This window comes from Myripristis murdjan, chromosome 12 (genome assembly GCF_902150065.1).
Source record: "Myripristis murdjan chromosome 12, fMyrMur1.1, whole genome shotgun sequence".
In the NCBI taxonomy this organism is placed as follows: Eukaryota; Metazoa; Chordata; class Actinopteri; order Holocentriformes; family Holocentridae; genus Myripristis; species Myripristis murdjan.
Genome location: NC_043991.1, coordinates 26,328,169 through 26,341,961, shown reverse-complemented (window position 1 = coordinate 26,341,961; position 13,793 = coordinate 26,328,169). Strand labels below are relative to the sequence as shown.

General features: G+C 40.9%; 1 protein-coding gene across 3 annotated transcripts in view; it reads left to right on the top strand.

Moving 5' to 3' along the window:
- erbin (erbb2 interacting protein) overlaps positions 1-13,793 on the top strand; it is a 55,930-nt gene that overhangs the window by 21,771 nt on the left and 20,366 nt on the right. For all 3 annotated transcript variants that reach the window (XM_030065614.1, XM_030065613.1, XM_030065615.1), the window contains exons 3-10: positions 349-466; positions 1,980-2,058; positions 2,216-2,305; positions 4,510-4,566; positions 7,532-7,595; positions 7,985-8,059; positions 9,384-9,528; positions 13,017-13,089. In XM_030065614.1, the coding sequence (XP_029921474.1) occupies positions 349-466; positions 1,980-2,058; positions 2,216-2,305; positions 4,510-4,566; positions 7,532-7,595; positions 7,985-8,059; positions 9,384-9,528; positions 13,017-13,089 (701 nt within the window). The remainder of the gene's footprint in view (positions 1-348; positions 467-1,979; positions 2,059-2,215; positions 2,306-4,509; positions 4,567-7,531; positions 7,596-7,984; positions 8,060-9,383; positions 9,529-13,016; positions 13,090-13,793) is intronic.

The following is a 13,793-nucleotide window of genomic DNA, read 5'->3' as shown; positions in this document are numbered from 1 at the left end:
TCAGACAAAAAATATAATTACATTTTCAGCTCGTGAGGATGATGATGCAGTTTATTTCCATCGTATTACTTCTGTAATGTAACTATTCCAATTGCCTCGTATTCTAAAAATAACTGAGAGGAGTCCATAACAAATCCCACTTCATGCATCCACCTACCTTATCTTTGCTCGACTTATAAGTGATTGAAGTTTGTTTATGCTACCAAAATTTCACAACTGCATTGTTGAACTAACTTGTTACCTACTGCTATCTCTTTCTCTCTCTTTCTCTCTGTCTCTCTTTCTGTCTCTCTCTGTCTCCCTCCATCTATATATCTCTCTCTATCTCTCTCTCTGTTTCTCCCAAAGCAACTGTTTAACTGCCAGTTGCTTCACCGACTGAGCATGCCAGATAATGACCTAACCGTGTTGCCGGCAGCGATCGCAAACCTCATCAATCTCAGGGAGCTTGATGTCAGCAAGAACAGTAAGCAAAATGACCAATTGTGTTCACTTATTGATTTTTGTGTAGAAAGCTGAATCAGGTTTGATAAAGTCTTCCTGAGTGGCAGATTGAAGACATAAAGAGCATTTTATTACATTGCATTATGTTGGCTAAAGCTGCAAACTGACCACAACCATTAGTGTGGAGAGCTGTGAAGTTCAAGTGTGTAACTGGTTCTCGCACTTACACACAGTGAAGAGATACTTTCACGGGTTGCTGACAGTTAAATTCATTATGTTTGTGTGAGAATGGCTGCACAGGGTGCTCAATGCAAAGTGTTTTCTCAGAGGTTCAACGATCAGAGGCTGGAATGACAGAGTAGCATTCATCAAACTGTGGCATTTAATTCAACTGCGTGATCATAGACATGTACATGTACTGTTGAATGTGATTTAGAGCTTTGTTCTGCTAGTCTTTTAAATGTTCCTTTTTTGTTGTGAAATTACCTTTGCCAGTGTTTCACAAGTTTGGGAGTCAGAACAAGCTTTTCAGTAGAGATCAGAGTACAGTGCCAGTGCAGCTGAATGCTTGACAAGTCCCTGTCATACTGCTCTACGACATATGGATCCACAGGCAACCATGCTATTATCAGTGGACAGTGTGTGTTGTTACATGTTCCTAATATTAATCTGGGTTCAGGAAGTTTTTCGTTCACCAAAAACAAAACAAAAAAAAAATTTCAGCGGCCACAGCAGTAGCTATGAAAAGTGCTTCCCAAAGGCATCTGTTTGGCACTGTAAGGTTAAAGAGTTGACACTGTAGCTTAGTGTTACGATCTCTGTATTATTTTGAAGCAGGGAAGTGCTGATAAGGCATGTTGATGCTCAGTTTTTCTGTGGATAAACACAGCTTTAAAAAGCTCAACCTAACACATATGAATTAGAGCAGAGGCAGACTAAGCCAAATAAGTGTGGAAGTCCATGGTGGTGTTATCATCAACCAGAGCTGTGTACGCTGTGTTTACATTCAAAGTAGCTTATCCTCCTTCACAAAGCACTCTGTGCTAAGTGTTGTGGACACAAAACAAAGTGTGTGGAAATAAACCTTAAGACTTGGTCACCTCCCCCTCCTTTTAGTTCACACATTGCGGATGTTTGGTGAGAACTTGCAGACTTACACTCAGTGGTCGGGTCTTTTTTCCCTTGCTCTATTAATATGACACCTGAAGCACTCCTCTCTGAGGTTGTTTAGAGAGGAAAGGTGCATAGTCTCTCTAATGCACTCTGAGCACACAGTTCACACAGAGAGCTGTCCTGCTTGACTCGTTTGTTGGCTGGCTCACAATTCACCTGTGTTTAACATTCACAAAGATCACCCTAGTTTACATAAACAAGATGGCTAGCATTGTCCCTCTCTCATGCTCTGTGTTTAATATAAGATAAAATGTTAGAGATGCTACATGATTTCCAATGATGAATTGAGTGTCTGTGGTTGCTGCTGTATTTTAAAACAACTGAATGCATGTTTTTTTTTTCTGTTTGTTATTTCTGTGCAGGTATCCAGGAGTTTCCAGAAAACATCAAGAATTGCAAAGTCTTAGCTATTGTTGAAGCCAGCGTGAATCCAATATCCAAGTGAGTACAGCCCACACTGCCCACATATATTGGCTTTCCACCTGTAAGAGAACTACAGCCCTGGCTTTAGTTTCAGTATCAAGCCATTTCAGTGGCTTTTCTAGCTGTTGTGTATATACATGGTGAGTGATGTGATTCCTGTTGTGTGTGTTGTCAGGCTACCAGAGGGCTTCACCCAGCTTCTGAGCCTGACCCAGCTCTACCTGAACGATGCCTTCCTCGAGTTCCTACCAGCCAGCTTCGGGAGGTCAGTTTGTTGATGTGGTTATTAAATATGGATTATGCTACATGCCAATATTGTACAATAATAATCCTTTTCACCTTCCCTGTTGTATTGAGTACTTGTCATGAAGATACACAGTGGTCATAATACTGATCTTTGGCCCATTTATCATGGCCCAGATGGCCCAAAATTGAGTAGATGGTGATCCTAATTTGAGTTACATCATGCAAATACTCAGGAGAAATGTAATGTGTAAGTGATACCTCTATAAAATTCGAATTGAAATGCATGAATGAATCCTGATGAATCCTTATCCCTGGACCTTTCCTCCCTGCAGGACAGGTCAGAAATAAATGGGGTCCATGTGTATTTGTAAATAGTGTGGATTGCCTGACCAGATTATAGAAGCTGAATAAGAGTCAGATGTCATTATAAAGTCTATATATGTTGTATGTACAGCACATTACTACTTTGGAGGCTTAGGATACCCCAGAGCTCATCCAAGCAGATGATTTCAAGCTCATTTAGTAACACATTTTACAATTGACTACCAATATGATGTACCATCACAAATGATATAAGGAAAATAAATGGAATTTATAGATTTTTGTATGGTTAGTTATGCAACCAAAGAATCCTATAGTGATTGGCAATATGGAAGTCTTTGCAGTATACTCATGTTAACCCTCTGAGTGCTGGGCAGTTTTAAAAAACAGTTAAAAAGGAGTCAAGCTGCTGTTAACAAATACTGTTTTAAAGACATGCAGCATTGGCGCAAATCATAGGATTTTAAATTCCTCTTTGGTTTTCACAGGACTGCATGCACAGTCAACTTGATATTCTGTGCGTGAAAGAGAAATAATTTTCTTTTTATTTATGTATGATTACACAATTTTGTTAAATGTACAGGCAGCTAGCAGGTTAAGATAATGTCACTTTGTGAATGGTAACATCCCAAAATCAATTTTGGAGGAAAAAAGTTAACCATTCCCTTGCGCTATCTAGTTGATATCTCCACATTGGACACAGCTTTTCGAGGTCAGATGACGCCCTTGTCCATCTGGCAGGCGATTTCTGTCTCACACAAGCAGATGAGGGAAAAAGCTGTGCGTGTGATGTATTTACAAGCAACAGCTGAGTGAGCGCCCCAGTCTCGCCAGATTAGTCTTCGGTTTAACATAGTGCAATGGGCAGCATTAGAGATTTATTTAGATCAGTTTCTACACATTGACTAACCTTTTATTTTGTGTCAGTGGTGCCAATATTGTGGTTAGTTTATGTGTGGGAAGCAAGCAAGTGCATTGTTATCTGATACAATCCAGTTGCTCGGCTGATTTGCAAGCTGGTTCAGTCCAGCAGCACCAACCTTCCCTTAATCTTATGTTGTAAGAACTGCTTAAGTGTTTACTACAGAGCGTTCTAGAGTTGTTGTTGGCTTGATTAAATGTAATTTGTTGACATGAAGTGTCCACTTGATAGCTGCATATGTAAACTTCTTCTCAATCTCTTTCCTTTTACAGCTATGCTGACTTTTTATGTGGATGGGCACCCTAAATTGATAGCACAAAAGAAATTGTTATCCCATAAAAGACCCAAAAAAAATCATTGCAAATTATAAGTCAGTGGAAGAAAGTGAGGCAGTTATCATGCTCTGACATTATAGGGCTCTAAAAAGCAATTCGACATCTTATTCCTGTGAGGGAGAATGTGTTGGAAACATATTTGTATGGTAGTGCCAGAAATTTAATTGTTCAGCCCAGATACAACATTATGTAAGACATATTTCCAGAGGGATTTGACTCTCAAATTTCACAGTAATCTTATCCTACTCAAGTGGAGCTCACCAGTGAAGTGATTCTTCCACTAAATGCACAACCTCTAGTTCAGCATGTTGCACAAATGTTGGCTTTCACTTTTTCACTTTTCACTTTTCACTTTTTGCTTAAATTGATGCTTCATGACTAGGTTAACTAGAAATGGCTGATAAAAAGCCTTATTGTATTGTTCGACCCAGTGTCTGTGATTCTGATCTTGCTTCTTGTTTCCAGACTAGAATCTGGAATATACCTTTATATTATATATTCATTTATATCATATATAATACATAATATTATATATTCTTTTTTTTTTTTGTTTTCAATTTGACAGATTTATGTGATAATCTGGTCATGTTAGTTTGCTGGTACGGTCAGCTGCATTTGTTTACCAGCTTTTACTCTCCTTGGCAGGTTGACTAAACTCCAGATCTTGGAGCTGAGGGAGAACCAGTTAAAGATGTTGCCAAAGTAAGTGTCCTTGATTTCGCATGTTTTCCCAACATCAGATACAGCTCACACAGTTTATTTTACAAACAAAGGAGCAGGGTCAGCGTGAGTCATGTTCTTGTCATGAAACATGACAGGAGCTTTCTCTCTCTGTCCCTGTCTTTCTTCCTTTTTTCTACCCCCCCACCCCCCCAAACCTCCCTGCTTTGCCTCTCACCCTGTCTTTCTCTACCTCATTCTTTCCCCACACGTCTGACTGTAGCATTAAATTCCACTCTGTTACATAAGAGCCCCCGTTACTTGGCTGCTTGCTGTGACAGGTTTTATAATCCTCTGCTCAGACAGTTGTGAGGTTTATTTCACTATTTGAGAAGGTTACCGTGCCCCTGGGAACCCAAACAGCCCCCCCCCCACCTCCCCAGCACACACACACACACACACACACACACTCTTATCCCCCCTATGATTGAGAATGCCTGAGGTGATTATGGGCAGAGTTACTTTCTCTGTCTCCGTACCTCTCTCACTTGCTGTACTCGCTGTATCATTCTCTCTCGCCCATGTCCTCCGCATTTCTCAGGAAGAATGTTTCTTCTCCTATCTGCCTTTTCTCTCTTCCTCCCTCTCAGTTTCATTTGTTATCTCGCCTTCCTTTTTGCTGTGTTTCGCTGACTGACGGGCTGGCAAGTGTGTTATAGTGCAGTGCGGTGTTCGCGCAGCAGAGCAGATCCTCTCTAACCATGTGTTTATGTGATGGAGGCCAGACCTGTTAAGGGCTGGAAGCTGGACAAAGAGAAGGACTAATGGTCGGGAACGTTGCCAGAGCGACGCACAGGCATCTCAGAGATGTAAACAAACGTGTGTATGCACATAGGGGCGCAAAGTCCTTCCAAGCTTACATACAATATGCTCTCTTTCCTTCTCAGTATTTATATAGAGTAGACACACACACACATAACCACATGCATGAGACAAATATCATTTAGTTTCTCAGGGTTTTGTCTTAAAGAAAACCGCTTTGTTCATCACAGTTGGGATTCTAAGCCGCACAGTGTTGTTTGATGGCAAATTTATTTCTCTAGAGCACATGCCTCCCCCTTTCAAGCTCATGTAGAGGTCTGTGGTGTTCTCAACTAGTGTTTGAAATTGAAGTTGAAGAGGTTAAAGTAAGAATGTCACAAGCCTGGCTAATGCTCAGCGTGAAATGTTTTTATATTGCATCAGGTACTACAAAAACATCAAAGGGCTTGAATCAAGCGTTTTTGCTTTATATTTTTTACAGTGTGTCTTGCGCTCTTATATTACAAGGAACAGTTAAGACAAAACATTAGGGATATAGGGGTGACTCTGCTTTCTGTCCTTGTGCTAAATCTCAGCCGTGTTTTAAGGAAACACAGCTCATCCCTGCTGTGAGAGGATCATCATATGATCTGTTCCTAAACAGATCAGGGCCCATCTCTGTGTCAGCTCTATTTATCCTCAAATCTGTTGCTTGAAGTACTCAGTCTCAAACTTTGTTTCATGTTAAGACCTCTGTTGTTTATCTTGTGATTCAGTATCTTTTTTGTTTTCCTTTTTGTTGCCTTACTGGGATTCCAGGGCCTATATGTCACTGTGTCGGCCAGCAGTTATGTCCGTATTGGCGGATCTCCAAATCTATTTGGTGGATCACCATGAATTTTGGTATTTTGCCACCTTTCACACTTTCTCCATTTCCATGAATTTCCCTGATAGCATTCATGTTGGGAAGATGATTATACGAGTCAACTTTGAACTTGCACCTAGCATAACCAATAGGCCGACAGTGGTGCCGGTAGCTGTAAGAGTTGAACATTCGTGACAGCATTCATGTTGGCGAAAGGATGAAACCTGGCAATTTGGGTGACTCTGTGACTTTCCCTCTAGCGCCACCAGCAGGCCCACTGGGGCGTGCTTGTTTTTTTGTTTTTTTTTCCTTCAAGTTATTTTGTAATCAGCAGTTTAGGGTTGATTTGCCTGTCACAATAGAAGCACTGTAATCAGCATTTTTCAGAAGTGCGCCAATTAAAAACTAGAAGACACAGTGTTTTTTAATGAATAGCTCAGAGAAGTGTCCTTCAATCAAGGACACTGAGACAATAGAAAGACCATGAAGTGAATTATGTTTTTTAATTCTTGAGCACTCATGTTTGTCACAAGTGTGAAAGTTTGAGCATACACTTTTTTTCCTCGTCAGTTGGATGATATTTGTTCTTTTTAACACACCACGCCTCACACAGTTACAAATTGATCCTGAGAGCTCCTCTGTAGTGTCTACTGGTGGTCACCCAACAGCTCCACTGGAGAAACTGGGAGTTAAATGGTTTGCTCCAAGGCACCTCATCAGTAGCTGCTGAGAGAAGGGAGAGTGTCACTGTCCCTGCTCAGAACATGAGACATGCCTTTATGGAAATATTTCACCGCATCTATTCTGTGACTGGAAATTTGTAAAACACTGTTAAGATGGTCAGCAGGTGAAAAGTCCTAATTTTATTTGCTTGTTTGCTAAATAGAGAATGTGACCTGACTGTGGAGAAAAGTGTCTCGTGCAAGGCTCGGGGCCAACATCCATTACAAAAGTTACTGCTTGTCACATTATTTAAAGGCATATTTCTGGCATGTCTGGGACGTAAAATTTGTTTATCTCCCTTCCATGAAACATTTCGGATAAATGAGTGAGCTGTATTCCGGCCAAATGAGGACTTGGACTTCTTGGGAGATTGACAAACTGTGGTTTTCTTTTTGAAACACATGACCCACATTGCTTGAAGTGCTGGCTGTGTTTATGTTGTCTAATCAGAAGGGGCAGTTTTCTGTTTCCTTCAAATTCGCATATCCAAAGCAAATAATCCACATCGCTCATAATGCTGTGTCTCTGTGGTGCTCCTAATCATGGGCCATGTTTGAGTGATTTGATTTACCACTTGAGTCTAACTTCTTGCTCCCTGTCTATCTTGTGTCGCTGCAGAAGCATGCACAAGCTCACACAGCTGGAGAGGTTGGACCTGGGGAGTAATGAGTTCACTGAAGTGGTGAGTATCTTTGAGCCAGTCTGTCGATGCCCAGGGCTCTACCTCTGTGGCACTGACCTCATCTCATCACTCTCTCTCTTTCCCTCTCATTCATTCTCACTGAACTGGAAACTGTATTCCTTAAGTGCACACAAGTGTTCATTTTGTTTTCACTGGTAGCTTTCAGTACAGTAGATAATATTCACAGTGGAATAAATAAATTGCCCCATGATTAATTTGTTACTGAATTAAGCCCTTCATCCCATCCTTAGCCATTGTGCACACACACACACACACACACACACACACACACGCACACACGCACACACCCACACACCCACACACCCACAGACAAATGCATGGTCTTATCACTTAACCTCCTTTCCCTTCTTTCCTCTTCACATCTGTAGCCTGAAGTGCTTGAGCAGCTGACTGGAATCAAGGAGCTTTGGATGGATGGGAACAGACTGACATTTTTACCTGGGGTATGATTCACAGTCACTCTGAGACACTCAGTTTCAGCAACTACCACTTCCCAAAAAGCAGTCTTGAGATTATTCACTTTGATTTTCATCCCTAAGTGTCTGCTCAGATCTTTGTCAAAACTAGCAGCAGTCAGTTTAGATCAGGCATTTGGCTTTCTCAGAACCAACAGTTCATAAAAGAGCTGTGGAGTTTGGAAATGATTGCTGTTGTTGAGCTAATACAGTAAGACATGATTACAGGAAAGAATCATGTCAGGGCTTTACTGGAAAAATGCAGACTTTTGGTTCTCCAAATGTCTCAGTGTTGATTGACCAGATTCTATAGATATGAAGTAAATTTGCAATTATTTATTTCGAGCACCGTTAATTTATAGAGATGTGTTGATAGTGACTAGTCAGCGTGTGTTACATGAGATTAGTTTGTCATCCAAATGACCAGCTTGTTTGTAACTGGGTCATAATTAAAGCATTAGTTCTGCTGCCAGCATTTCAGCAGCATTAGCTATAATCACAGTCTGGCCCGCTCTAAGTAGTGAAGCCAGTCAAACACATTTTAAAAAAACAACTCAGTTACAACCATAAGTGTTGATCATCACATACTTATTCTTTTATGCTGTGTTTGAGCCTGTTTTCCGGGACACATGTTCTGCAAAGGAATGTACTCATGTACTGCTTGTCAGAGGGGCGGTTGTTCAGCAGAAACAAATTGAAAATGTGAAGTTGATTCAGCTACATGCCCATCCTGTTATTAGGCTTGATGCATGAATGCATGAATTTAGGCTTGATGCATGCTATTTAGTTTAAACACAAACACCACAAAAAAAACAAAAAAAACAAAAAACAGCTAGGAGTTCAAGTTGTTGCTATGACCTGAATGTTTAAATCCTTTCTACCCCTGATAGAAACTGGTCATTAGGTGCTCATTCAGCCTTGCACTGTTGCAATGGAATAAGAGTGAGCAGTCACATTTTATTTTATTTGTTTTGAAACTGCAGTGTCCAGTTTTGCATTATAACTCTGGAAAACAGGCAGTTATCAACAAAATACAGGGTGCCTTGTGGATTATGGAATGCTTTGAAATGTGCTTTTGCTGTCTGATGATAGATAAATTACCTCTGTCCTAATTATTCAATCCAGGTTATTTCTTAGCTGGTGGTTAAAGTATTTTGGTTTCTGTTTAAATCCACTCTGCATCTGGTGTTGAACCACACCACTGTGCCTAATCCTCTCCATAATTCGACCAAGGATGATGAGATATCGCTTGAAAATCCTGTGTGCCTGAAACCTTTTGTGTGTGTATGTGTGTGTATGTCCATCTGTGCAGATGCTGGGTATGCTGAAACAGCTGGCATACCTGGACGTGTCCAAGAACAACCTGGAGATGGTAGATGAGCAGATCTCTGGCTGCGAGAGTCTGCAGGATCTCCTGCTTTCCAACAATGCCCTCACACAGCTGCCAGGCTCCATTGGTAAAGATTACAACACACGCACACACACACACGCATACACATACACACACAGTCTTCGGAGGAAATTTTTCATTCACCTAAAACAACATTTAACATGGTCAATGTGAACGTGCCAGTGTTCAGCAGTGTCACAGGGAGAAGTCCTTTGCAGAAGAGGAAGAGATACAAATTCTTCATCTGACAGTAGCCTCATTAATCCATAATCCATAATGAGCTGTGGACACAGCACACGTTTTGTTTTGAGTGTAGGCCACGAGTCTCACTTTTTCTCAACTTGCAAAACCTGTTGTTTTGCCATTGCTATCACTGTCAATTTCACTTTTGCTCCCGACCTGCATGTAAAAACCAATAGCCCAGTGCATCATGCCCTGACCTGTTTCTGTGGGCTTGTTGAAGTTATCCGGGGAAATTCAGTAAATGACTAACTGAAGTGGAAGTAGATGACGCAGGCTGAAGGAAAGTGAATACAACAACAGGGGAAAAAAAAGTAAATTACAACATTTCATCATAAAGGAGCACCTGGAATGCTTTGAACATCAAAAACCGATGATATATAACTATATATATGTGAGATTATCTGAGGATGGAAGTTTCCTTTCAAATTGTGATGATCTGAAAGGAAAGAACAGCATGCCGTCCAATCTTGAATGAACAGCTCAGATCCTGCCATGCTGTCAAAGGGAGCAACAGTAGTAGAATATCATCGCTGAAAGATTTACACAGATGTTAGTTTCTGGGAAAAAAATTCAAAGACCCCATGAAGTTAAAAACGACTTTTTCCCCATGGGTTACAGCTACAGCACTATGGTCCTCGAGGCAAATTCAGCTCAGGCAGTCAAAAAGACGTTTGATTCCTCTATATATGTGTACTTAAACTTCACTACTGTGCACAACACCTGAGAAAATAATTTTCTACAGATTTTTTTTTTTTTTTATTGAGCACAATCGACTTAAACTTAAGGGTTTGGCTCTTTTCCATACAATAGCATTAGCTACTCCATATGAGTGTAATAGATCCTCCAAGTTGGACCCGTCAGCTCCTTCCCTCGCACAAGAACGAGTGCCTCACCAAAGAGAACAAGGTGTACCTGGCCCAGCAAACAACACAATGTTGAGCGGCAACCCAAAGCAGAAAAAATGCTTTGAATGATGCACAACGGCGCGGGTGTGTTTGGGATTCATTAGTGATGCTCTGCTCCAGCCCTCTCGCTTGCTACTGGGTGGAGCTAAAGTGGAAACCATTTCTAGTGAACACGTCTGTCCAGGCCCAGTTGATCACTATAAGCAGATGATTGGCATAATCATCTTTTTTCTCTTGCAGATGACCGTCCAATTTACATTTGTATATTTGTTACATGATTAAACAGGCAACATCACTATTTACTGAATTTTATTGACTGTTACAATACAGAACAGCTGTTTCAAATGCTTTTCAAATTACAAATTAAATTACTGTAGAATTCAAATATATTAGATTTAAAATATTATATTTATAAATAGTTGTAGCCTTAAACTGTATTGTGATCTTTCCAAATACATTAACGTCATCAGCACAAATACTAAGAAACAGGTTAGAAGTGGTTTAAGTGTATTCTTTAAAAAAATAAATAGAATTACCTTAATTTTATCTTCATGCATCAAAAAGACCTAAAATTAACACTGTAAGCATTATTTGAAAAACATTTGTATAGGAATGATTCCGCTTTGTGATCCATGTAAGCAGTTGGTTAGTGTGTGACTATGCAGCAGCTCCCCTCTCTGCTGTATGTTTGTTTACACACCTGGTACATGAGGGCGCACTGATACCGAAGCAAACTAGTTCCACCAGTTAGCAAGCATGAGAAAATGCACCACCATATTTGCACAGAGTAAATACTCAGAGGTTCAAGTCACTGGACAACCCAGTCGCCAGGAAAAATGTTGACTTACGCAAACAAAGGATACGTTGAATACGTCACGTCGTCGAGGTTGTTAGCGTAGTATAAAGGCAGCGGAAAATACACCAGGAGCTAGGTGGGATGTGGACGGTGCAGTTGGTTCTGCTGGCAGGGGTTCAAGTCCCATCGCGAGTGAGGGCTGTGTTGATTATTAGCTAAGGTTAGCTTATCAGCGAACATAGCTAACATTTTGAAACACTGATGTTGACCTTGTCCTAACCTTACCAAAGTAGTTTTGGTGGCTAATGAAGCTAATGAAAATGGCTAAAACAGCTAACGAGCACATGCGCGATGTTAACTGTCATATTGAAGCAGGTTCCACCACACTGGCCCTAAGTGTAAGTGCCTCCCACTGCATGGCCTGAAAAAAAAAACAAAAAAAAACAAATAAATAAATAAAGCTACATTTAACACAATAACCCTTGCCAAACATACACTGTGTGGACAAAAAGCATTGGGCCACCAGTTTTAATCATTGAATTCAGGTGTTTCAATCAGTACCATTGCCACAGGTGTATACAATCAAGCAGCTAGCCATGCAGTCTGCCTTTACCAACATTTGTGAAAGAATGGCTCGTTCTAAAGAGCTCACTGAATTCCAGAGTGATACTAGTGGTAATAGTAATGTAATTGGATGCCACTGTTGCAGCAAGTCAGCTGGTGAAGTTTCTTCCCTCCTAGATATTCCACCATTAGCTGTAAGTGGGATTATTGCAAAGTGGAAGTGTTTAGGAACCACAGCGGCTCAGCCTCCTGGTGGCAGACCTGGAGAGTGGGGTCGCCGAGTGCTGAGGCGCATAGTGCGTAAAAGTGGCCAACGCTCTGCTGACTCAGTAGCTGCAGAGCTCCAAACCTCCTCTGGCATTAACATCAGCACAAAAACTGTGCACCGGGAGCTTCATGGCATGGGTTTCCATGGCCGAGCAGCCACATGCAAGCCTTACGTCACCAAGCACAACGCCAAACGTCAGATGGAGCGGTGTCTGACCTCACAAATGCTCGTCTGAATGAACGGGCAAAAGTTCTCACAGACACACTCCAAAATCTTGTAGAAAGCCTTCCCAGAAGAGTAGAAGCTACTCCAACTCCATATTAATGCCTATGGATTTAGAATGGGAGGTCAGAAAAACTCCTGCATGTGTAATATGTAGGTGGCCCAACACTTCTGTCCAAGTACTGTAGATGCTAATAACGAGTGGTACTTTGCATCAGTGACACCTGCCACATGAGTGTCATTGTTATTGTTACCTTCTCAAATATCATGGAATCAGTTCCAGTCATTGAGCTATAAATTTAATATCCATAAAATTAGATGAAGCCAGATGCAGTAGAATTAAGCATACACTGATGTTACATATAAACCAGATACAGTAGTGATGATCATGTGAATCAATCCTGTAAACTACTGTCATGGATATTTCCTCTGCAGCAAGTAATAATCAATAACTGCTGTGAACTTGAGTATGTTTTCTATAATTCTCTCTCTCTCTGTGTGTCTGTCTCTCTCTCTCTCTCTCTCTCTCTCTCTCTCTCTCGCTTTTTCCCTCTCAGGCTCATTGAAGAAACTGACTGCTCTAAAAGTGGATGAGAACCAATTGATGTACCTGCCAGACTCAATCGGAGGGTGAGTGTTTCAGCAGTCGATTCACAATGACCAGAACAAACCTAACATCCACTCATCACAAACCCATTATTAATGTGATCCAAGACTTTTTGGGTCCTATTGATTTGAATTGATCATCATCTTCACAAATTTTGAGTTTCATTAAATGATTATCCTGAAATGTCATGTCAAGTTCAGTATTCTTAACAAAGATGCAGTTTAGGATTTGAAGTCTCAAGATTATTGATCCATGGAAGCAGTAATCTTGAACCAGATGGCCCTTGAAGAAAGTATTGACAGATTAAATCAGCCATAGCTGCTCTCAGGCCAATACTAACTGTATCAGACAAGCAGGCCTAGCAGTCAGCAGCTGCTGAGACTGTAGCTAGAGAGCAGGGTCAAACAGTGACCCCCTGGCCTACCTGAATCTTCACAGTTCATCATGGGGATCAGATTGAATTTTAGTCCACCCACAGGTTTTGTTCAGTCCAACCCCCCGCACCCGTGAAAAATACAAACCTATGCTGACAATTACTATTGCAACTGTACACTTAATTCTGTTGCTCACTGTTTCTAAACAATGTCAATTATCCCTTATGTTTGGAAGTGTGTCCTAGCGTACTTTGGCACAGATTATGTGACAAAGCCTATGGTTTAGCTTAATCCCATGCAAGGATTGAAGCTTAAGCATACCGATTAAATACATAATCTTTCTCTTTTTTTCT